At 44.4% G+C, this 25,886-nt stretch overlaps 1 protein-coding gene and 2 long non-coding RNA genes across 10 annotated transcripts; 1 reads left to right on the forward strand and 2 right to left on the reverse strand.

The window, feature by feature from the left end:
* The first annotated feature begins 1,474 nt into the window (after positions 1–1,474).
* marc1 (mitochondrial amidoxime reducing component 1) lies at positions 1,475–25,495 on the forward strand. Its single transcript, XM_055865639.1, has 7 exons — positions 1,475–1,820; positions 9,422–9,592; positions 11,291–11,456; positions 19,072–19,212; positions 19,708–19,769; positions 21,685–21,756; positions 24,955–25,495. Exons 1-7 carry the CDS (start codon positions 1,570–1,572, stop codon positions 25,079–25,081), a joined length of 990 nt encoding a protein of 329 aa, XP_055721614.1. The 5' UTR covers positions 1,475–1,569; the 3' UTR covers positions 25,082–25,495.
* On the reverse strand, positions 15,057–17,342 carry LOC129813302 (uncharacterized). 6 transcript variants are annotated; one of them, XR_008753144.1, is made up of 5 exons: positions 17,284–17,342; positions 16,977–17,058; positions 15,464–16,536; positions 15,198–15,238; positions 15,057–15,120 (listed from the first exon to the last, which is right to left on the reverse strand). It is a non-coding gene; the product is annotated as an uncharacterized LOC129813302 (long non-coding RNA). The 6 variants fall into 6 exon arrangements; XR_008753141.1 differs by lacking the exons at positions 15,057–15,120; positions 15,198–15,238 and adding an exon at positions 15,295–15,348 and having other exon boundaries at positions 15,387–16,536; XR_008753145.1 differs by lacking the exons at positions 15,057–15,120; positions 15,198–15,238 and having other exon boundaries at positions 15,338–15,504; positions 15,772–16,536.
* LOC129813303 (uncharacterized) lies at positions 17,478–18,792 on the reverse strand. Of its 3 annotated transcripts, none has more exons than XR_008753147.1 (3): positions 18,739–18,792; positions 18,265–18,702; positions 17,478–18,012 (listed from the first exon to the last, which is right to left on the reverse strand). It is a non-coding gene; the product is annotated as an uncharacterized LOC129813303 (long non-coding RNA). The 3 variants fall into 3 exon arrangements; XR_008753149.1 differs by having other exon boundaries at positions 18,265–18,418; positions 18,624–18,775; XR_008753148.1 differs by having other exon boundaries at positions 17,478–17,740; positions 17,777–18,012; positions 18,265–18,775.
* Positions 25,496–25,886: the final 391 nt, after the last annotated feature.

Raw genomic sequence — 25,886 nt, forward strand, 5'->3', positions numbered from 1 at the left:
TGTGATTACTATAGCAGGCATACGGTACAGTAGTGACCAGTTTAGGTTTTGCCTGGTAATCAGGTTTGCTTGCCATCTCAACATCAAGCCAAATAGAGAGAGTTGGCTGTGTGCCCTACACTCTGCCTTCAGCCATTAGACCAATGGTGCAGTCCCAAACGGCAACCTTATTCTCTATATAGTGCACTTATTTTGACCCGGGCCCATAGGCTTCCATAAGGGTTCTGGTCAAAAACTAGTTGTACTATAGAGGGCATAGGGTGCCATTCTCTGGTCAAAAGTAGCTTGGGAAGCACTACTGCACAAAACAGCAACAGACGGAGGATCCATTTGACAAATCCCTGTATTGCCTCCCTATGAAGAGAGCATCTGCTGTTTTCTGCTTGGCCACAGACTTTGGTATTCATGTCAAAGACAGAAATAGTTTCACTGGGATGGTCAGAGATGACATTACATCACCGTAGGAAGTCTTCTAATCATCACTTCCTTGACCATATTAGGACAGTCTATTGTGGGCAGAGGTGACTGTGAACCAGATTACCATAGCAGGCATACAGTACAGTAGTGACCATCTGCAGTTTTCTGCTGACAGAAAGATTTTCAATGGGATGGTCAGAGATGACATTACATCATCACAGGAAGTCTTCTAATCATCACTGCCTTGACCATATTAGGTATTTTTTTTTTTTGCTGCTTGTATTAAAGAGTATAAATACAATGTATATGCAGTGGTGGGAAAAAGTAACCTGTCGTCATACTTTAGTAAAAGTAAAGATACTTTAATAGAAAATGACTCCAGTTAAAGTGAAAGTCGCCCAGTAAAATACTACTTGAGTAAAAGTCTAAAAGTATTTGGTTTTAAATATATTTAAGTATCAAAAGTAAAAGTACACATCATTTCAAATGTTATTTTTTTAACGTAAAGCCAGGGGCACACTCCAACACTCAGATATAATTTACAAACAAAGCATGTGTGTTTAGTGAGTCCTCCAGATCTGAGGCAGTAGGGATGACCAGGGATGTTCTCTTGATAAGCGTGTGCATTAGACCATTTTCCTGTCCTACTCAGCAGTCAAAACGAGTACTTTTGGATGTCAGGGAATATGAATTGAGTATAAGGTACACTATTTTCTTTAGGAATGTAGTGAAGTAAAAGTTGTAAAAAAAAAATAGAAATAGTAAAGTAAAGTACAGATACCTCCCAAAAAACGATTTAAGTAGTACTTTAAAGTATTTTTACTTAAGTACTTTACACCACTGTGTATATGTATAATTATTGTGTACAAATAATGTTATAATAACAACCTGATATTCTTCCAACTTCAGCACCTTCAATGGTCCATTCATAAAATTCAGGACCCAGGAACTCGTCCTTTATTCAATTCAGGACCCAGGAACTAGTCCTATATTCAATTCAGGACCCAGGAACTAGTCCTATATTCAATTCAGGACCCAGGAACTAGTCCTGTATATCTGACGTCATCATAGAACAGCCCCTTCACTGACAAGTTCAATAAGACAAAAAAAATCTCTGGTTCAATGTCCATCTGAGCCGTTTGAAAAGTAAAGATGTACTTTAAAGACGTGTTAACGAGTGCGTTCACAGAGAATAAGAAAGCCCTGCTGTTGGCTGGAGGTGCTGGTCTTACTGTTGTCGGACTGGGACTTGGCTATAAGTATTTTCTCAAACCGGAGAAAGTTGTCCGTGTGGGAGTTGTGTCACAGCTGCTCATTCACCCACTGAAATCGGGGAAAGCCGTGTCCGTGGCCCTTGCAGAATGTCAACAGATTGGTTTGAAGTACGGTGAACTACAAGATCGGTCAGTAGCATTTATTTTCATAACGATAAATTCATGTTCATGGAGTTTAGGCTAATGTTGGCCGACTCCGCTTGAATTGGCGACACATGTTGACACAAGTGATTATCAATGATTTATAGGCGTCAGTACTACTTTTACCCACTGTTACGACCACATAGATAAGAAACGAGGGAATGGCCACATTGCAGTTCTCGAGTTGACGGTTTATTGACTCCAAACTCACGGGCCACAGTCTGGCCGTAGTTTACGCCAGATAACTCTGATAAAAACAATCCCAGCTACTTACTCACTGTCAGGACATGAAAAGAGAGCGAACAATGCCAGCATGGCAATATAACAGATACGCAGTGTCCAGCGCCCTGTTAAATACATGCCATTTTGTCCTTGAAACATTTAATTGATACTGTACAATTCTATTAATTCTTATGGCGGAGTGCCAATATGGCCGACCATAGAGGCTTCAAAGCCTCTCAAAGTCCAATACATGTAGCATCAGCAATCCAGGGTTTGTATCATGTTGAACTAATTGCATGTTGAACCACAACAACAAGTTTGTCCGTTTTTGAATCAGGAGGCCCCCTACGTGTCGTCATCCAAACGTGTCAGGAAGGTTGTGGTTGGTTGTAACCCCCCCCCCCCCCCCCCCTCAATGTGTTTCTATTGGCTAATAGCAGTAAGGACTGTCTGTTATTCAATGTGTTTCTATTGGTTAATAGCAGTAAGGACTATCTGTTATTCAATGTGTTTCTATTGGCTAATAGCAGTAAGGACTGTTATTCAATGTGTTTCTATTGGCTAATAGCAGTAAGGACTGTCTGTTATTCAATGTGTTTCTATTGGCTAATAGCAGTAAGGACTGTCTGTTATTCAATGTGTTTCTATTGGCTAATAGCAGTAAGGACTGTTATTCAATGTGTTTCTATTGGCTAATAGCAGTAAGGACTATCTGTTATTCAATGTGTTTCTATTGGTTAATAGCAGTAAGGACTATCTGTTATTCAATGTGTTTCTATTGGCTAATAGCAGTAAGGACTGTCTGTTATTCAATGTGTTTCTATTGGTTAATAGCAGTAAGGACTATCTGTTATTCAATGTGTTTCTATTGGCTAATAGCAGTAAGGACTATCTGTTGTTCAATGTGTTTCTATTGGCTAATAGCAGTAAGGACTATCTGTTGTTCAATGTGTTTCTATTGGCTAATAGCAGTAAGGACTGTTATTCAATGTGTTTCTATTGGCTAATAGCAGTAAGGACTGTTATTCAATGTGTTTCTATTGGCTAATAGCAGTAAGGACTGTCTGTTATTCAATGTGTTTCTATTGGCTAATAGCAGTAAGGACTGTCTGTTATTCAATGTGTTTCTATTGGCTAATAGCAGTAAGGACTGTTATTCAATGTGTTTCTATTGGCTAATAGCAGTAAGGACTGTCTGTTATTCAATGTGTTTCTATTGGTTAATAGCAGTAAGGACTATCTGTTATTCAATGTGTTTCTGTTGGCTAATAGCAGTAAGGACTGTTATTCAATGTGTTTCTATTGGCTAATAGCAGTAAGGACTATCTGTTATTCAATATGTTTCTATTGGCTAATAGCAGTAAGGACTGTTATTCAATGTGTTTCTATTGGCTAATAGCAGTAAGGACTGTTATTCAATGTGTTTCTATTGGCTAATAGCAGTAAGGACTGTTATTCAATGTGTTTCTATTGGCTAATAGCAGTAAGGACTGTTATTCAATGTGTTTCTGTTGGCTAATAGCAGTAAGGACTGTTATTCAATGTGTTTCTATTGGCTAATAGCAGTAAGGACTGTTATTCAATGTGTTTCTATTGGCTAATAGCAGTAAGGACTGTTATTCAATGTGTTTCTATTGGCTAATAGCAGTAAGGACTGTTATTCAATGTGTTTCTATTGGCTAATAGCAGTAAGGACTATCTGTTATTCAATGTGTTTCTATTGGCTAATAGCAGTAAGGACTGTCTGTTATTCAATGTGTTTCTATTGGTTAATAGCAGTAAAGACTATCTGTTATTCAATGTGTTTCTATTGGTTAATAGCAGTAAGGACTATCTGTTATTCAATGTGTTGCTATTGGCTAATAGCAGTAAGGACTGTCTGTTATTCAATGTGTTTCTATTGGCTAATAGCAGTAAGGACTGTCTGTTATTCAATGTGTTTCTATTGGCTAATAGCAGTAAGGACTATCTGTTATTCAATGTGTTTCTATTGGCTAATAGCAGTAAGGACTGTCTGTTATTCAATGTGTTTCTATTGGCTCATAGCAGTAATGCCAAATTCAATGTTTCATCTAATAAGGTTATGTATTCATTAACACCTTAAGGGGTCTTAAAATTCAAAGTCAAATAGTCATACCAAGGATCATTATAGCTAACTTAAGACAATTACATATGTTAGCTTAGAACCCCCCCCCCCCCCCTTGCTTAGACTCTAGGGTTAAAGGACTATCCCAAAAATAAAAATTTCTCAGATTCCTCCCCAGACCTCATGGCGTGGTTTATGCGTTGTTGTGGACTTAAAACATCAAATTTGGTTGTTTTTGTTTTTCTAGAAAAGTGTGATTATTTTTTTAGAGAGCCGAAAACCTGAAAAAAGAGAAAATCCAAAACCTTGAAAAATGAAACCTACATTTATTTTTGAAGATAACTATTTCCTTCATTTTTGTTTTTAATAAAATACATAATTTTAAGAACAAACATCATTGTGGCAATTCGTATCTTGTAGTAAAACTGTACATGACACTCATCTCGAGAACAGACTAAATATTAAAGGATAAATCTTCTCTTACTTAGAAAATAGTCTTAGTTATATAGGTCCAGACAATATCCAAAACTAACAATACATATAATTTATACAATTTCAGTCATTTTAAATTGTAACGTTGTGTCTTTCTTTCTACACAACATCACAACAAATGTTTCCAATCTGGCTAGGTGAACTCGATAAAGTTTTCAATCATTTCACTGTGTATTTCAGATAAAATCAAGGCATTAGAATGTTCCAGAATAAAGCTTTACACTGTAAACATATTGGATCTGTATTATGTAACAGACTGCAGCTTTACACTGTAAACATATTGGATCTGTATTAAGTAGCAGTCTGTAGCTTTACACTGTAACATATTGGATCTGTATTTTGTAACAGACTGCTGCTTTACACTGTAAACATATTGGATCTGTATTATGTAACAGACTGCTGCTTTACACTGTAAACACATTGGATCTGTATTAAATAACAGACTGTAGCTTTACACTGTAAACATATTGGATCTGTATTATGTAACAGACTGTAGCTTTACACTGTAAACATATTGGATCTGTATTAAATAACATACTGCTGCTTTACACTGTAAACATATTGGATCTGTATTAAGAGACTGCAGCTTTACACTGTAAACATATTGGATCTGTATTAAGTAACATACTGCAGCTTTACACTGTAAACACACTGGATCTGTATTATGTAACAGACTGCTGCTTTACACTGTAAACATATTGGATCTGTATTATGTAACAGACTGCTGCTTTACACTGTAAACATATTGGATCTGTATTAAGTAACAGACTGCTGCTTTACACTGTAAACATATTGGATCTGTATTATGTAACAGACTGCTGCTTTACACTGTAAACATATTGGATCTGTATTATGTAACAGACTGCTGCTTTACACTGTAAACATATTGGATCTGTATTAAGTAACATACTGCTGCTTTACACTGTAAACATATTGGATCCGTATTAAGTAACAGACTGCAGCTTTACTCTTCAGCGTGGCGTGTTTCTGTGACATCAGCGCTGCGTAGGACTGGGCAATACTCAGAAAGTATTCAGACCCCTTGACTTTTCCCCGATTTTGTTACATTACAGCTTAATTCTAGAATGGATGAAATAGTTTCTTTCCCCCCTCGTCAATCTACACACAATACCCCATAATGACATCACAATATTCCATAATGACATCACAATACTCCATAATGACATCACAATACTCCATAATGACATCACAATACCCCATAATGGGAGGTGAGGGCACTCGGATTCTGGCGTCAGGAGAACAACCTCTCACTCAACGTCAACAAAACAAAGGAGATGATCTTAGACTTCAGGAAACAGCAGAGGGAGCACCCCCCCCCCCCCCCGATCCACATCAAACAGGACAGTAGTGGAGAAGATGGAAAGTTAACTTCCTCGACGTACAGTAGACATCACGAACAAACTGAAATGGTCCACCCACACAGACAGTGTCGGGAAGGTGGCGCAACAGCGCTTCTTCAACCTCAGGAGGCTGAAGACATTTGGCTTGTCACTCAAAACACTCACAAACTTCTACAGAAGCACAATTGAGAGCATCCTTTTACTGAGGAGTGGTTTCCCGTCTGACCACTCTACCATAAAGGCCTGATTGGTGGAGTGCTGCAGAGATGGTTGTCCTTCTGGAAGGTTCTACCATCTCCACAGAGGAACTCTGGAGCTCTTTCAGAGTGACCATCGGGTTCATGGTCACCTCCCTGACCAAGGCCCTTTCCCCCCCGATTGCTCACTTTGGCCTGGCGGCCAGCTCTAGGAAAAGTCTTGGTGGTTACAAACTTCTTCCATTTAAGAATGATGGAGGCCACTGTGTTCTTGGGGACCTTCAGTGCTGCAGAAATGTTTTGGTACCCTTCCCCAGATCTGTGCCTTGACACAATCCTGTCTCTGAGCTCTACGGACAATTCCGTCGACCTCATGGCTTTTTTGCTCTGACATGCACTGTCAACTGTGGGACCTTATATAGACAGGTGTGTGCCTTTCCAAAGCATGTCCAATCAATTGAATTTACCACAGGTGGACTCCAATCAAGTTGTAGAAACATCTCAAGGACGATCAATGGAAACAGGATGCACCTGAGCTCAATTTCTAGTCTCATAGCGAAGGGTCTGAATACTTATGTAAATAAGGTATTATTATTATTTATTTTTTATACATTTGTAAAAATGTATAAAAAACTGTTTTCGCTTTATCATTATGGGGTATTGTGTCCATTTTATTCAATTTTAGAATAAGGCTGTAAAATAACAAAATGTAGAAAAAGTCAAAGGGTCTGAATACTTTCTGAATGCATTGTATATCGGAATTCATTCAAATGTATGTTTTTGTACGATATTACAAATGCCTGTATCGCAAGAATCAAGATTTTGTTCTTTTTAGTTTTTCTGAGTGTTTACGTCCGCTTGTTCTCATGCTGTCTTTTTTGGTCTCGTCTCCTTCACTCCTCAGTGCACCTTCACATTTACACCAGAGATCTGAATATAATGACAAGATGCTCATGTCTCCTTCGCTCCTCAGTGCACCTTCACAGTTACACCATAGATCTGAATATAATGACAAGATGCTCATGTCTCCTTCGCTCCTCAGTGCACCTTCACATTTACACCAGCGATCTGAATATAATGACAAGATGCTCATGTCTCCTTCGCTCCTCAGTGCACCTTCACAGTTACACCATAGATCTGAATATAATGACAAGATGCTCATGTCTCCTTCACTCCTCAGTGCACCTTCACATTTACACCAGAGATCTGAATATAATGACAAGATGCTCATGTCTCCTTCGCTCCTCAGTGCACCTTCACATTTACACCAGAGATCTGAATATAATGACAAGATGGTCTCGTCTCCTTCGCTCCTCAGTGCACCTTCACATTTACACCAGAGATCTGAATATAATGACAAGATGCTCATGTCTCCTTCGCTCCTCAGTGCACCTTCACATTTACACCAGAGATCTGAATATAATGACAATATGGTCTTCTTTATTTTTACTATTTTCTACATTGTAGAATAATAGTGAAGACATCAAAACTATGAAATAACATGTATGGAATCATGTAGTAACCAACAAAGTGTTAAATCAAAATATATTTGAGATTCTTCAAAGTAGCCACGCTCTGCCTTGACGACAGCGTTAACCAATCGGGAGGCCCAGTGGGTAGTTATTCTAACATCTTCAAACTTGCGTGTTTTGATTAATTACCATATTCTGAATGTGATTTCTGTCATTCTGAGCACCGTGGGTGGACGCCCTAACCAGGTTACTCTGAGCACCGTGGGTGGACGCCCTAATCAGGTTACTCTGAGCACCGTGGGTGGACGCCCTAACCAGGTTACTCTGAGCACCGTGGGTGGACGCCCTAACCAGGTTACTCTGAGCACCGTGGGTGGACGCCCTAACCAGGTTACTCTGAGCACCGTGGGTGGACGCCCTAATCAGGTTACTCTGAGCAGCGTGGGTGGACGCCCTAACCAGGCTACTCTGAGCACCGTGGGTGGACGCCCTAATCAGGTTACTCTGAGCACCGTGGGTGGACGCCCTAACCAGGTTACTCTGAGCACCGTGGGTGGACGCCCTAACCAGGTTACCCTGAGCACCGTGGGTGGACGCCCTAACCAGGTTACTCTGAGCACCGTGGGTGGACGCCCTAACCAGGTTACTCTGAGCACCGTGGGTGGACGCCCTAACCAGGTTACTCTGAGCACCGTGGGTGGACGCCCTAACCAGGTTACTCTGAGCACCGTGGGTGGACGCCCTAACCAGGTTACTCTGAGCACCGTGGGTGGACGCCCTAACCAGGTTACTCTGAGCACCGTGGGTGGACGCCCTAACCAGGTTACTCTGAGCACCGTGGGTGGACGCCCTAACCAGGTTACTCTGAGCACCGTGGGTGGACGCCCTAACCAGGTTACTCTGAGCACCGTGGGTGGACGCCCTAACCAGGTTACTCTGAGCACCGTGGGTGGACGCCCTAACCAGGTTACTCTGAGCACCCGTGGGTGGACGCCCTAACCAGGTTACTCTGAGCACCGTGGGTGGACGCCCTAACCAGGTTACTCTGAGCACCGTGGGTGGACGCCCTAACCAGGTTACTCTGAGCACCGTGGGTGGACGCCCTAACCAGGTTACTCTGAGCACCGTGGGTGGACGCCCTAACCAGGTTACTCTGAGCACCGTGGGTGGACGCCCTAACCAGGTTACTCTGAGCACCGTGGGTGGACGCCCTAACCAGGTTACTCTGAGCACCGTGGGTGGACGCCCTAACCAGGTTACTCTGAGCACCGTGGGTGGACGCCCTAACCAGGTTACTCTGAGCACCGTGGGTGGACGCCCTAACCAGGTTACTCTGAGCACCGTGGGTGGATGCCCTAACCAGGTTACTCTGAGCACCGTGGGTGGACGCCCTAACCAGGTTACTCTGAGCACCGTGGGTGGATGCCCTAACCAGGTTACCCTGAGCACCGTGGGTGGACGCGCTAACCAGGTTACTCTGAACACCGTGGGTGGACGCCCTAACCAGGTTACTCTGAACACCGTGGGTGGACGCCCTAACCAGGTTACTCTGAGCACCGTGGGTGGACGCCCTAACCAGGTTACACACCCAGTGGGATATGGGTCCTGTTACACTTCCTCAAATGTAAATTATAATGCTGCCGATCGAGACAGCGTAGTGGAGGACGCTGTGCTGTGCCTGTCCTACACAGCTACTGTGAGATGAATTCACTAACCTGACTGTACGTCACCCTGGATAATGCTGTGTTTTCTGCTGCAGGCACTGGCTGGTGATCACTGAGGATGGTCATTTCGTGACGGGCAGACAGGAGCCTCGTCTCGTTCTGGTATCTCTGACCAGCGAGGGGGGGCAGACGTGTCTGAACGGACCAGACATGGAGGAGCTCAGGTTCCCCTTACTGCAGCCCGACAACCCTGTCATCGACTGCAGGTACGTGTTACTAATGACATGCCACTGACTTTGAGTGAAACCCGAGTGTCTATGTATGCTGATGACTCAACACTATACACGTCAGCTACTACAGAGTGTCTATGTATGTGGGTGACTCAACACTATACACGTCAGCTACTACAGAGTGTCTATGTATGTGGATGACTCAACACTATACACGTCAGCTACTACAGAGTGTCTATGTATGTGGATGACTCAACACTATACACGTCAGCTACTACAGAGTGTCTATGTATGTGGGTGACTCAACACTATACACGTCAGCTACTACAGAGTGTCTATGTATGTGGATGACTCAACACTATACACGTCAGCTACTACAGAGTGTCTATGTATGTGGATGACTCAACACTATACACGTCAGTTACTACAGCGACTGAAAGGATTGCAACACTTAACAAAGAGCTGCAGTTAGTTTCAGAGTGGCTGGCAAGGAATAAGATAGTCCTAAATATTTAAAAAACTAAAAGCATTGTATTTGGGACAAATCATTCACTAAAACCTAAACTTCAACTAAATCTTGTAATTAACAATGTAGAAATTGAGCAAGTTGAGGTGACTAAACTGCTTGGGGGTAACCCTGGATTGTAAACTGTCATGGTCAAAACATATTGATACAACAGTAGCTAAGATGGGGAGAAGTCTGTCCATAATAAAGCGCTGCTCTACCTTCTTAACAGCACTATCAACAAGGCAGGTCCTACAGGCCCTAGTTTCTACCTTCTTAACAGCACTATCAACAAGGCAGGTCCTACAGGCTCTAGTTTCTACCTTCTTAACAGCACTATCAACAAGGCAGGTCCTACAGGCCCTAGTTTCTACCTTCTTAACAGCACTATCAACAAGGCAGGTCCTACAGGCTCTAGTTTCTACCTTCTTAACAGCACTATCAACAAGGCAGGTCCTACAGGCCCTAGTTTCTACCTTCTTAACAGCACTATCAACAAGGCAGGTCCTACAGGCCTTAGTTTTGTTGCACCTTATGGAACAGTGGGGACTGTGAAGCAACACAAACATTGGTACAGACACACACACACACACACACAATAACATACACACACGTACACATGGATTACAAACGTGTACACACACATATATGATATATGATAACATACACACATGGATTTTGTGTTGTAGAGTTAGGGGCCTGTCGGCACACGTAATGTGTTGTGAAGTCGGTTGTGACATGTCTTGTAGTTAGGGTTGTCCGACACTAAAATAACATCTTGGTCCAACAAGAGTCGTCTATTCTATCCGAAATGTTCAAACGTGTATTTTTCTATATAGTGTCTAACTCGTCTGTCTGTACCAGCAGGAAGTGTCTAAACTCTTCTGTCTGTGTCAACAGGAAGTGTCTAAACTCTTCTGTCTGTGTCAACAGGAAGTGTCTAAACTCTTCTGTCTGTGTCAACAGGAAGTGTCTAAACTCTTCTGTCTGTGTCAACAGGAAGTGTCTAAACTCTTCTGTCTGTTTCAGCAGGAAGTGTCTAAACTCTTCTGTCTGTGTCAACAGGAAGTGTCTAAACTCTTCTGTCTGTTTCAGCAGGAAGTGTCTAAACTCTTCTGTCTGTGTTAACAGGAAGTGTCTAAACTCTTCTGTCTGTGTTAACAGGAAGTGTCTAAACTCTTCTGTCTGTGTCAGCAGGAAGTGTCTAAACTCTTCTGTCTGTGTCCCAGAGTGTTTAGCACTGACATCCAGGGCAGGGACTGTGGAGACGAGGCGTCTAGCTGGCTGACCCGCTACCTGGGGGCAGGTAAAACCTATCGCCTGGTGCACTTTGAACCCCACATGACACACAGGAGATCAGCGGATAGCGAGCCTCTCTTTCCTCGCAATGAAAAGGTAACAGCTCAGTTGGTGGATAGATTTGAATATATTTGATAATTCAAAGTAGAAGGCTGCTCCAGCCAGAGAGAAAATTGTATTCTATCCTTGATCACTTTAATGTTTGCAAAGGTTTGTTTCCATTGTGGTCCTCTTATTACCTTATCACCTTATGACTTAGTTGATGGGTTTGATTAACATAGTAAAGTTATGCTTATTCCATACTTGCATTTCCTCACTTTAAAAAAAAGAGGACTTCTGACCTCAGTGGGACTTCAATACAGGACTAAGTTCAATACTACATCGGGTCTGATGCTCGTCGGATGTGACAGGGCTTTGAAACTATCACGGATTACAAATGGAAACCCAGCCGCGAGCTGCCAAGTCACGCGAGCCTATCAGACGAGCTAAATTCCTTTTGTACTCGCTTCGAAGCAAGAAACACTGGAACCATGCATGAGAGCACCAGCTGTTCCGGACGACTGTGTGATCTTGCTCTCTGTAGCCGATGTGAGTGAAACCTTTAAACAGATTAACATTCACAAGACCGCGGGGCCAGATGGATTAGCAGGTGGCATACTCAGAACATACGCTGACCAGATGTCAAGTGTCTTCACTGACATTTTCAACCTCTACCTGTCTGAGTCTGTAATACCAACATGTTTCAAGCAGACCACCATAGTCCCTGTGTCCAAGAACACGAAGGTAACCTGCCTAAATGACTATCGCCCCGTAGCGCTCACGTCTGTAGCCATGAAGTGCTTTGAAAGGCTGGTCACGGATCACATCAACACCATTATCCCAGAAACCCTAGACCCACTCCAATTTTCATACCGCCCCAACAGATCCACAGATGACGGGATCTCAATTGCACTCCACACTGCCCTCCCCCACCTGGACAAAAGGAACACCTATGTGAGAATGCTATTCATTGACTACAGCTCAGCGTTCAACACCATAGTGCCCTCAAAGCTCATCACTAAGCTACGGACCCTGGGACTAAACACCTCCCTCTGCAACTGGATCCTGGACTTCCTGACGGGCCGCCCCCAGGTGGTGAGGGTAGGCAACAACACATCTGCCACGCTGACCCTCAACACGGGAACCTCATGGGTGTGTGCTTAGTCCCCTCCTCTACTCCCTGTTCACTCACGACTGAGTGACCACATCACTAAGGAATTAACATGGTCCACATGTAACAGTATAACTTTAGTACGTCCCCTCGCCCCGACCTCGGGCGCGAACCAGGGACCCTTTGCACACATCAACAACAGTCACTCACGAAGCGTCGTTACCCATCGCTCCACAAAAGCCGCGGCCCTTGCAGAGCAAGGGGAAACCCTACTTCAGGTCTCAGAGCAAGTGACGTAACTGATTGAAACGCTAGTAGCGCGTACCCGCTAACTAGCTAGCCATTTCACATCCGTTACACACACACACCAACACAGCCGTGAAGAAGACACAAAAACACCTTTCCCCCACAGTATTGCGGATGTTACTACTTTACAGGAGAGGCATTTGAACGTAAAAAAATTAACATTTGATCAAAATGTGCCTTAATAACAAACCTGTATGTAATCTGTACATATAAATACAATGTGAAATCACTAAGCTGTTTAGACACAGAGAAAATACAGAATCTTGCCTAGCTGTGATTGGTTGAGATAATAAGGGGGCTGGGACATTCAGGAGAAAGAGTGTCCATTCTGTCACTCAAAGCTTCTCTGTCAAATGGCACTTCCTGGTCTCTGTTACCGTGGATATTTGAAAGATCCATCTGATTTACTGAACCAAAGGTTCTCAAAGCATCTTATGATACAGGCCTAGATCTAGACAGTATTTTTACCTTTGTGTTTGTTTACTTCTTTTTTAAATATAGTTGTAGGCTACTACCTTTTTAGCGCTTGAAGTTAATAAAGTATTTTATTATTGAAATCTTTTTTTTTTTTTTTGCACTACCTCACATCTTTAGCACTTCCCTTTCCCACTTCCCATTCCCACTTCCCTTTCCCACTTCCATTTCCCACTTCCCTTTCCCACTTCCCTTTCCCACTTCCCATTCCCACTTCCCTTTCCCACTTCCCTTTCCCACTTCCCTTTCCCACTTCCCTTTCCCACTTCCATTTCCCACTTCCCTTTCCCACTTCCCTTTCCCACTTCCCTTTCCCACTTCCATTTCCCACTTCCCTTTCCCACTTCCCTTTCCCACTTCCATTTCCCACTTCCCTTTCCCACTTCCCTTTCCCACTTCCCTTTCCCACTTCCCTTTCCCACTTCCATTTCCCACTTCCCATTCCCACTTCCCATTCCCACTTCCCTTTCCCACTTTCCCACCTTGGCCCTGTCATGTTGTTGTCTAGATAGTGTACCCTGACCTTGGCCCTGTTGTTGTCTAGATAGTGTACCCTGACCTTGGCCCTGTTGTTGTCTAGATAGTGTACCCTGACCTTGGTCCTGTCATGTTGTTGTCTAGATAGTGTACCCTGACCTTGGTCCTGTCGTGTTGTTGTCTAGATAGTGTACCCTGACCTTGGTCCTGTCATGTTGTTGTCTAGATAGTGTACCCTGACCTTGGTCCTGTCATGTTGTTGTCTAGATAGTGTACCCTGACCTTGGTCCTGTCGTGTTGTTGTCTAGATAGTGTACCCTGACCTTGGTCCTGTCATGTTGTTGTCTAGATAGTGTACCCTGACCTTGGCCCTGTTGTTGTCTAGATAGTGTACCCTGACCTTGGTCATGTTGTTGTCTAGATAGTGTACCCTGACCTTGGTCCTGTCATGTTGTTGTCTAGATAGTGTACCCTGACCTTGGTCCTGTTGTTGTCTAGATAGTGTACCCTGACCTTGGCCCTGTCGTGTTGTTGTCTAGATAGTGTACCCTGACCTTGGCCCTGTTGTTGTCTAGATAGTGTACCCTGACCTTGGCCCTGTCATGTTGTTGTCTAGATAGTGTACCCTGACCTTGGTCCTGTCGTGTTGTTGTCTAGATAGTGTACCCTGACCTTGGCCCTGTCATGTTGTTGTCTAGATAGTGTACCCTGACCTTGGCCCTGTTGTTGTCTAGATAGTGTACCCTGACCTTGGTCCTGTCGTGTTGTTGTCTAGATAGTGTACCCTGACCTTGGTCCTGTCGTGTTGTTGTCTAGATAGTGTACCCTGACCTTGGCCCTGTTGTTGTCTAGATAGTGTACCCTGACCTTGGTCCTGTCATGTTGTTGTCTAGATAGTGTACCCTGACCTTGGTCCTGTCGTGTTGTTGTCTAGATAGTGTACCCTGACCTTGGTCCTGTCATGTTGTTGTCTAGATAGTGTACCCTGACCTTGGCCCTGTTGTTGTCTAGATAGTGTACCCTGACCTTGGCCCTGTCATGTTGTTGTCTAGATAGTGTACCCTGACCTTGGTCCTGTTGTTGTCTAGATAGTGTACCCTGACCTTGGTCCTGTTGTTGTCTAGATAGTGTACCCTGACCTTGGTCCTGTTGTTGTCTAGATAGTGTACCCTGACCTTGGTCCTGTCATGTTGTTGTCTAGATAGTGTACCCTGACCTTGGTCCTGAATGCACCAATTTGTAAGTCGCTCTGGATAAGAGCGTCTGCTAAATGACTTAAATGTAAATGTAAATGTAGATAGTGTACCCTGACCTTGGTCCTGTCATGTTGTTGTCTAGATAGTGTACCCTGACCTTGGTCCTGTTGTTGTCTAGATAGTGTACCCTGACCTTGGCCCTGTCGTGTTGTTGTCTAGATAGTGTACCCTGACCTTGGTCCTGTCATGTTGTTGTCTAGATAGTGTACCCTGACCTTGGCCCTGTTGTTGTCTAGATAGTGTACCCTGACCTTGGCCCTGTCATGTTGTCTAGATAGTGTACCCTGACCTTGGCCCTGTTGTTGTCTAGATAGTGTACCCTGACCTTGGTCCTGTCATGTTGTCTAGATAGTGTACCCTGACCTTGGCCCTGTCATGTTGTTGTCTAGATAGTGTACCCTGACCTTGGCCCTGTTGTTGTCTAGATAGTGTACCCTGACCTTGGCCCTGTCGTGTTGTTGTCTAGATAGTGTACCCTGACCTTGGCCCTGTCATGTTGTTGTCTAGATAGTGTACCCTGACCTTGGTCCTGTCGTGTTGTTGTCTAGATAGTGTACCCTGACCTTGGCCCTGTCATGTTGTTGTCTAGATAGTGTACCCTGACCTTGGCCCTGTTGTTGTCTAGATAGTGTACCCTGACCTTGTTCATGTTGTTGTCTAGATAGTGTACCCTGACCTTGTTCATGTTGTTGTCTAGATAGTGTACCCTGACCTTGGTCCTGTTGTTGTCTAGATAGTGTACCCTGACCTTGGCCCTGTTGTTGTCTAGATAGTGTACCCTGACCTTGGCCCTGTCATGTTGTTGTCTAGATAGTGTACCCTGACCTTGGCCCTGTTGTTGTCTAGATAGTGTACCCTGACCTTGGCCCTGTTGTTGTCTAGATAGTGTACCCTGACCTTGGCCCTGTTGTTGTCTAGATAGTGTACCCTGACCTTGGCCCTGTTGTTGTCTAGATAGTGTACCCTGACCTTGGCCCTGTTGTTGTCTAGATAGTGTACCCTGACCTTGTTCATGTTGTTGTCTAGATAGTGTACCCTGACCTTGGTCCTGTCATGTTGTTGTCTAGATAGTGTACCCTGACCTTGGCCCTGTTGTTGTCTAGATAGTGTACCCTGACCTTGGTCCTGTCGTGTTGTTGTCTAGATAGTGTACCCTGACCTTGGCCCTGTTGTTGTCTAGATAGTGTACCCTGACCTTGGTCCTGTCGTGTTGTTGTCTAGATAGTGTACCCTGACCTTGGTCCTGTCATGTTGTTGTCTAGATAGTGTACCCTGACCTTGGCCCTGTCGTGTTGTTGTCTAGATAGTGTACCCTGACCGTGGTCCTGTCATGTTGTTGTCTAGATAGTGTACCCTGACCTTGGCCCTGTCGTGTTGTTGTCTAGATAGTGTACCCTGACCTTGGCCCTGTTGTTGTCTAGATAGTGTACCCTGACCTTGGCCCTGTTGTTGTCTAGATAGTGTACCCTGACCTTGGCCCTGTCATGTTGTTGTCTAGATAGTGTACCCTGACCTTGGCCCTGTTGTTGTCTAGATAGTGTACCCTGACCTTGGTCCTGTCATGTTGTTGTCTAGATAGTGTACCCTGACCTTGGTCCTGTCATGTTGTTGTCTAGATAGTGTACCCTGACCTTGGTCCTGTTGTTGTCTAGATAGTGTACCCTGACCTTGGTCCTGTTGTTGTCTAGATAGTGTACCCTGACCTTGGTCCTGTTGTTGTCTAGATAGTGTACCCTGACCTTGGTCCTGTCATGTTGTTGTCTAGATAGTGTACCCTGACCTTGGTCCTGAATGCACCAATTTGTAAGTCGCTCTGGATAAGAGCGTCTGCTAAATGACTTAAATGTAAATGTAAATGTAGATAGTGTACCCTGACCTTGGTCCTGTCATGTTGTTGTCTAGATAGTGTACCCTGACCTTGGTCCTGTTGTTGTCTAGATAGTGTACCCTGACCTTGGCCCTGTCGTGTTGTTGTCTAGATAGTGTACCCTGACCTTGGTCCTGTCATGTTGTTGTCTAGATAGTGTACCCTGACCTTGGCCCTGTTGTTGTCTAGATAGTGTACCCTGACCTTGGCCCTGTCATGTTGTCTAGATAGTGTACCCTGACCTTGGCCCTGTTGTTGTCTAGATAGTGTACCCTGACCTTGGTCCTGTCATGTTGTCTAGATAGTGTACCCTGACCTTGGCCCTGTCATGTTGTTGTCTAGATAGTGTACCCTGACCTTGGCCCTGTTGTTGTCTAGATAGTGTACCCTGACCTTGGCCCTGTCGTGTTGTTGTCTAGATAGTGTACCCTGACCTTGGCCCTGTCATGTTGTTGTCTAGATAGTGTACCCTGACCTTGGCCCTGTTGTTGTCTAGATAGTGTACCCTGACCTTGGCCCTGTCATGTTGTTGTCTAGATAGTGTACCCTGACCTTGGCCCTGTCCTGTTGTTGTCTAGATAGTGTACCCTGACCTTGGTCCTGTTGTTATCTAGATAGTGTACCCTGACCTTGGTCCTGTTGTTATCTAGATAGTGTACCCTGACCTTGTTCATGTTGTTGTCTAGATAGTGTACCCTGACCTTGTTCATGTTGTTGTCTAGATAGTGTACCCTGACCTTGGTCCTGTTGTTGTCTAGATAGTGTACCCTGACCTTGGCCCTGTTGTTGTCTAGATAGTGTACCCTGACCTTGGTCCTGTCATGTTGTTGTCTAGATAGTGTACCCTGACCTTGGCCCTGTTGTTGTCTAGATAGTGTACCCTGACCTTGGTCCTGTCATGTTGTTGTCTAGATAGTGTACCCTGACCTTGGCCCTGTTGTTGTCTAGATAGTGTACCCTGACCTTGGCCCTGTCATGTTGTTGTCTAGATAGTGTACCCTGACCTTGGCCCTGTCGTGTTGTTGTCTAGATAGTGTACCCTGACCTTGGCCCTGTTGTTGTCTAGATAGTGTACCCTGACCTTGGTCCTGTCATGTTGTTGTCTAGATAGTGTACCCTGACCTTGGCCCTGTTGTTGTCTAGATAGTGTACCCTGACCTTGGCCCTGTTGTTGTCTAGATAGTGTACCCTGACCTTGGCCCTGTTGTTGTCTAGATAGTGTACCCTGACCTTGGCCCTGTTGTTGTCTAGATAGTGTACCCTGACCTTGGCCCTGTTGTTGTCTAGATAGTGTACCCTGACCTTGTTCATGTTGTTGTCTAGATAGTGTACCCTGACCTTGGCCCTGTTGTTGTCTAGATAGTGTACCCTGACCTTGGTCCTGTCATGTTGTTGTCTAGATAGTGTACCCTGACCTTGGCCCTGTTGTTGTCTAGATAGTGTACCCTGACCTTGGTCCTGTCGTGTTGTTGTCTAGATAGTGTACCCTGACCTTGGCCCTGTTGTTGTCTAGATAGTGTACCCTGACCTTGGTCCTGTCGTGTTGTTGTCTAGATAGTGTACCCTGACCTTGGCCCTGTCGTGTTGTTGTCTAGATAGTGTACCCTGACCTTGGCCCTGTCGTGTTGTTGTCTAGATAGTGTACCCTGACCTTGGCCCTGTCGTGTTGTTGTCTAGATAGTGTACCCTGACCTTGGTCCTGTCGTGTTGTTGTCTAGATAGTGTACCCTGACCTTGGCCCTGTCATGTTGTCTAGATAGTGTACCCTGACCTTGGTCCTGTCGTGTTGTTGTCTAGATAGTGTACCCTGACCTTGGCCCTGTTGTTGTCTAGATAGTGTACCCTGACCTTGGCCCTGTCGTGTTGTTGTCTAGATAGTGTACCCTGACCTTGGCCCTGTCGTGTTGTTGTCTAGATAGTGTACCCTGACCTTGGCCCTGTCGTGTTGTTGTCTAGATAGTGTACCCTGACCTTGGCCCTGTCGTGTTGTTGTCTAGATAGTGTACCCTGACCTTGGCCCTGTCATGTTGTTGTCTGATAGTGTACCCTGACCTTGGCCCTGTTGTTGTCTAGATAGTGTACCCTGACCTTGGCCCTGTTGTTGTCTAGATAGTGTACCCTGACCTTGGCCCTGTTGTTGTCTAGATAGTGTACCCTGACCTTGGCCCTGTTGTTGTCTAGATAGTGTACCCTGACCTTGGCCCTGTCATGCTGCTGTCTGAAGCCTCTGTGAAGGACCTGAGCAGTAGACTGGAGAAGGAGGTCACCGTGGCACGGTTCCGACCCAGCATCGTTGTCAGTGATTGTGATGCTTTTGACGAGGTACAGTTTTATTGCTTTCAGCTTTATCAACACGCACACAACATCACACAGCATCAAACCACACAACATCAAACAACATCACACAACATCACACAACATCAGCACACCACACAACATCACAAAACATCAGCACACCACACACACATCACACACATCAGCACACCACACAACATCACACAACATCAACACATCACACAACATCATACTACATCACACAACATCCACACCAATCACACAACATCATACATCAACCAACATCCAACAACATCACATATATCGTTTTAGTAAATCATGTTAATTCTATAATTGAGGAAGTTTAATTGGTCTATCCAGAGATCCTATGTTATTCTACATGTCATTTCATGGGGTATATCCTGGTCTTTTGAGGCTTAAAAGTGGACTCCTGTAATTCCACTTCGTCATAACTTTGTTCCAGTGTGTTGGGGTTTTAGGATACTATTTCTATTCTCATAACTTCATCTTCCTCTTGGTTAGGATTCTTGGGAAGATATCCAGATTGGCAATGTGCGCCTGCACCGTGTGATGGCGTGCGGAAGGTAACGTGGTCTTGACCACTGATCATCATTTATCATCACAAACAAACTTCCTCCCGTTGCTACGGGCACTAGCAAGGTTTGCTATTGTCGTGACCCTGTGTTTATGTAGTATAGTGACCCTTTGTTTATGTAGTATAGTGACCCTGTGTTTATGTAGTATAGTGACCCTGTGTTTATATAATATAGTGACCCTGTATTTATGTAGTATAGTGACCCTGTGTTTATGTAGAATAGTGACCCTGTGTTTATATAATATAGTGACCCTGTGTTTATGTAGTATAGTGACCCTGTGTTTATATAATATAGTGACCCTGTATTTATGTAGTATAGTGACCCTGTGTTTATATAATATAGTGACCCTGTATTTATGTAGTATAGTGACCCTGTGTTTGTATAATATAGTGACCCTGTATTTATATAATATCACACACGCAATGATATTTAACCCTTCCTCCTAAGCTGAGTCTCCTCCTACACATCTGTACAAACATTGTATCTTTACTGCCAGGCAGGGCACTAGTGATACGGGCCATAAACTTTTATTTCTCCCTTAAGATGACCTGACCTCCACCCCCCCCCCCCCCCCCCCCTCCATCACTAATTCATGGCTCTCTCCCCTTATCAATGCCTGACCTAACCTCAACCCCCCTCCATCACTAATCCATGGCTCTCTCCCCTTATCAATGCCTGACCTAACCTCAACCCCCCTCCATCACTAATCCATGGCTCTCTCTCCTTATCAATGCCTGACCTGACCTCAACCCCCCCTCCATCACTAATCCATGGCTCTCTCACCTTATCAATGCCTGACCTAACCTCAACCCCCCCCCCCCCCCCACCTCCATCACTAATCCATGGCTCTCTCCCCTTATCAATGCCTGACCTAACCTCAACGCCCCCCCCTCCATCACTAATCCATGGCTCTCTCCCCTTATCAATGCCTGACCTAACCTCAACCCCCCCCCGCCTCCTCCATCACTAATCCATGGCTCTCTCCCCTTATCAATGCCTGACCTCAACCCCCCTCCATCACTAATCCATGGCTCTCTCCCCTTATCAATGCCTGACCTAACCTCAACCCCCCCCCCTCCTCCATCACTAATCCATGGCTCTCTCCCCTTATCAATGCCTGACCTCAACCCTCCTCCATCACTAATCCTTGGCTCTCTCCCCTTATCAATGCCTGCCCTAACCTCAACCCCCCTCCATCTCTAATACATGGCTCTCTCCCCTTATCAATGCCTGCCACATGTAATCGCTTCCCTGCACTCAACACAGTCCAATCTTAGTTGCACACACTATATACCTTCCTCCTATAACCATTCGCTTCTGGTTTAGACCCTCCACTATATACCTTCCTCCTATAACCATTAACTTCTGGTGTAGACCCTCCACTATATACCTTCCTCCTATAACCATTAACTTCTGGTGCAGACCCTCCACTATATACCTTCCTCCTATAACCATTACCTTCTGGTGCAGACCCTCTAAACCTCAGCACTCCCTCAGTGACATGAATAAGTATATTTTCATATTCTCAGAACCTCAGAACCCAACATTATATAACACTACTGTTAAGGTGTTAAGTGAAGGATGTCATCCTCATTTTGTTATCCTCATTTTGTTATCCTCATTTTGTTATCCTCCTTTTGTCATCCTCCTTTTGTCATCCTCATTTTGTCATCCTCATTTTGTCATCCTCATTTTGTCATCCTCATTTTGTCATCCTCATTTTGTTATCCTCTTTTGTCCTCCTCATTTTGTCCTCCTCATTTTGTCCTCCTCATTTTGTCCTCCTCATTTTGTCCTCCTCATTTTGTCCTCCTCATTTTGTCCTCCTCATTTTGTCCTCCTCATTTGTCCTCCTCATTTTGTCCTCCTCATTTTGTCCTCCTCATTTTGTCCTCCTCATCAGATGCATCTCGACCACGGTTGACCCTGAAACAGGAGTCATCAGCAGGAAACAGCCACTGGACACACTCAAAAGGTAACAAGAGTAGCTGGCACTATTTATACACTGAACAACAATATAAAACGCAACATGTAAAGTGTTGGTCCCATGTTTCCCATGAGCTGACATTAAAATATCCCAGAAATTTTCCATAATCACCGAAAGCTTATTAATCTCAACTTTTGTGCACAAATTTCGTTGTATCCCTGTTAGTGAGCATTTCTCCTTCACCAAGATAATCCATCCAGCTGACCAGGTGTGGCATATCAAGAAGCTGATTTAAACATCATGATCATTACACAGGTGCACCTTGTGCTGGGTACAATAAAAGGCCATTATAAAAATGTACCGTTTTGTCACACAACACAATGCCACAGATGTCAAATTCACAAGAGTAGTGCAATTGGCATGCTGGCTGCAGGAATTTCCACCAGAGCTGTTTCCAGATTATTGAATGTTCATTTCTCAACCATAAGCCGCCTCCAACTTCGTTTTTATAGAATTTGGTCGTACGTCCAACCGTTCAGCATCGTAACTGACTTCATTGGGCAAATGCTCACGTTCGATGGCCACTGGCACGCTGGAGAAGTGGGCTCTTCACTGATGAATCCTGGTTTCAACTGTATGGCAGACATGGCGTCGTGTGGGCGACAAATTTGCTGATGTCAACGTTGTGAACAGAGTGCCCCATGGTGGCGGTGGGGTTATGGTATGGGCAGGCATAAGCTATGGACAAGAAACACAATTGCATTTTATCGATGGCAATTTGAATGCACAGAGATACCGTGACGAGATCCTGAGCAGCCCATTGTCGTGCCATTCATCCGCCACCATCACCTCATGTTTCAGCATGATAATACACGGCCCCGTGTTGTAAGGATCTGGACACAATTCCTGGAAGCTGAAAATGTCCCAGTTCTTCCATGGTCTGCATACTCACCAGACATGTCACCCATTGAGCATGTTTGGGATGCTCTGGATCGACAGCGTGTTCCCGCCAATATCCAGCGACTTCACACAGCCATTGAAGAGGAGTGGAACAACATTCCACAGGCCACAATCAACAGCCTGATCAACTCTATGTGAAGGAGATGTGTCCCGCTGCATGAGGCAAATGGTCACACCAGATACTGACTGGTTTTCTGATCTACGCCCCTCCCTTTTTTAAAGGTATCTGTGACCAACGGATGCATATCTGTATTCCTAGTCATGTGAAATCCGATAGATTAGGACCTAATGACTTTTTTGTTGTTTGATATTGTTATATCAGTGCGTTTTATATTTTTGTGTGGGTTCAGTGTGGGATTTGTCTATGATAGAAAGACTATCTGTCATTGGGCTTATTCGATATATTGCAGCTTGATAGTGCAAGTAACTGCCGACTGACTGATCTACAAATCACCTTGCATCATAAATAACTACTCCATTTATTATTTGTAGATCAGTCAGGCACCATTTGCCCACAATGCATTACAAATTTGATTCTCTTGAAAACTGCTATCTGTGATCAAGCACAATGTGACTTCTGTTTATAGAACAACTACAACAAGCAATATACACTGCTCAAAAAAATAAAGGGAACACTTAAACAACACAATGTAACTCCAAGTCAATCACACTTCTGTGAAATCAAACTGTCCACTTAGGAAGCAACACTGATTGACAATAAATGTCACATGCTGTTGTGCAAATGGAATAGACAAAAGGTGGAAATTATAGGCAATTAGCAAGACACCCCCAATAAAGGAGTGGTTCTGCAGGTGGTGACCACAGACCACTTCTCAGTTCCTATGCTTCCTGGCTGATGTTTTGGTCACTTTTGAATGCTGGCGGTGCTTTCACTCTAGTGGTTGCATGAGACGGAGTCTACAACCCACACAAGTGGCTCAGGTAGTGCAGCTCATCCAGCATGGCACATCAATGCGAGCTGTGGCAAGAAGGTTTGCTGTGTCTGTCAGCGTAGTGTCCAGAGCATGGAGGCGCTACCAGGAGACAGGCCAGTACATCAGGAGACGTGGAGGAGGCCGTAGGAGGGCAACAACCCAGCAGCAGGACCGCTACCTCCGCCTTTGTGCAAGAAGGATTAGGAGGAGCACTGCCAGAGCCCTGCAAAATGACCTCCAGCAGGCCACAAATGTGCATGTGTCTGCTCAAACGGTCAGAAACAGACTCCATGAGGGTGGTATGAGGGCCCGACGTCCACAGGTGGGGGTTGTGCTTACAGCCCAACACCGTGCAGGACGTTTGGCATTTGCCAGAGAACACCAAGATTGGCAAATTCGCCACTGGCGCCCTGTGCTCTTCACAGATGAAAGCAGGTTCACACGCACATGTGACAGACGTGACAGAGTCTGGAGACGCCGTGGAGAACGTTCTGCTGCCTGCAACATCCTCCAGCATGACCGGTTTGGCGGTGGGTCAGTCATGGTGTGGGGTGGCATTTCTTTGGGGGGCCGCACAGCCCTCCATGTGCTCGCCAGAGGTAGCCTGACTGGCATTTGGTACCGAGATGAGATCCTCAGACCCCTTGTGAGACCATATGCTGGTGCGGTTGGCCCTGGGTTCTTTCTAATGCAAGACAATGCTAGACCTCATGTGGCTGGAGTGTGTCAGCAGTTCCTGCAAGAGGAAGGCATTGATGCTATGGACTGGCCCACCCGTTCCCCAGACCTGAATCCAATTGAGCACATCTGGGATAACATGTCTCGCTCCATCCACCAACGCCATGTTGCACCACAGACTGTCCAGGAGTTGGCGGATGCTTTAGTCCAGGTCTGGGAGGAGATCCCTCAGGAGACCATCCGCCACCTCATCAGGAGCATGCCCAGGCGTTGTAGGGAGGTCATACAGGCACGTGGAGGCCACACACACTACTGAGCCTCATTTTGACTTGTTTTAAGGACATTACATCAAAGTTGGATCAGCCTGTAGTGTGGTTTTCCACTTTAATTTTGAGTGTGACTCCAAATCCAGAACTCCATGGGTTGATAAATTTGATTTCCATTGATAATTTTTGTGTGATTTTGTAGTCAGCACATTCAACTATGTAAAGAAAAAAATATTTAATAAGAATATTTCATTCATTCAGATCTAGGATGTGTTATTTTAGTGTTCCCTTTATTTTTTTGAGCAGTGTATATAAAATATAATATATAAGTTAAAGTATAAGGTAATATATATAAAATATAATATTATAGAAGGTATTAAACTCCTACGGTTTTATTTGCTTCCCAGCTATCGAATGTGTGACCCATCCCAGAAGAACATCTATAAGTCATCTCCACTGTTTGGACAGATGTATATCGTCAGCAAGACAGGAGTGCTCCAGGTTGGAGATGTGGTGTACAAGACCAGCCGCTGAGATGGATGGAAGACTAGCTACTATAATAATATATGTTTTACATGTAGTAGTGTGATGGCATAGATTTATTAGAAAGTCACAGAATAACAAATAGAACAGAATATGCGCTTTTCATATTTTTGCAGTTAAGACATTCTTTCGAAGTAGGCTGAAGATTATGAGATTTATATGATCAGATTATATGGGGGGGGGGGGGGGAATAGGAATTTGTTAAAAAACACAAATGTCATTTTTATGATTGAGAGCATTTGTAGTTGGTTTTAATGTGTGTTTGTATTTGGTTTTAATGTGCGTTCTGTATGAGCTCGAAAAACTCAACGTTTATCATGCAAAGGAAAGCAACCAATCAAACAGAGCTGAGAGGGCGTGTCTTACCGGGGTGCGTTCAGTTCATTAAACGTTTTGCTACATTCAGTGATTGTTTTTTTCCCCGCGCACCATTTTTCAACAGCCTTAAAGGTATTTTTTCTCCCATTTGGTGTGTGTGTGTGGAGGGGTGTGGCCTGATCAAAACACCCCCCCCTCTAGGGCCACCGTGGCTGCGTTTACACAGGCAGCCCAATTCTCATCTTTTTTACACTAATTGTTCTTTTGATTAATAACAAAATATTTTGGCCAAAATATGAAGAAAAAAAAGAACATAATTGGGCTGCCTGTGTAAACGCTGCCCATGATTACAACATTCTTCAACTGGTTGTTTAGAACAGCACAGTATCTGTTGAATTAAAAGTTGCACGCCATTGAGTCCTGTTGAACGAGACCTTGGCCTTATAGCCTAAGGGGCAACTCCTCCCCTCAAACTCTC

This window comes from Salvelinus fontinalis, chromosome 16, assembly GCF_029448725.1.
Source record: "Salvelinus fontinalis isolate EN_2023a chromosome 16, ASM2944872v1, whole genome shotgun sequence".
In the NCBI taxonomy this organism is placed as follows: domain Eukaryota; kingdom Metazoa; phylum Chordata; class Actinopteri; order Salmoniformes; family Salmonidae; genus Salvelinus; species Salvelinus fontinalis.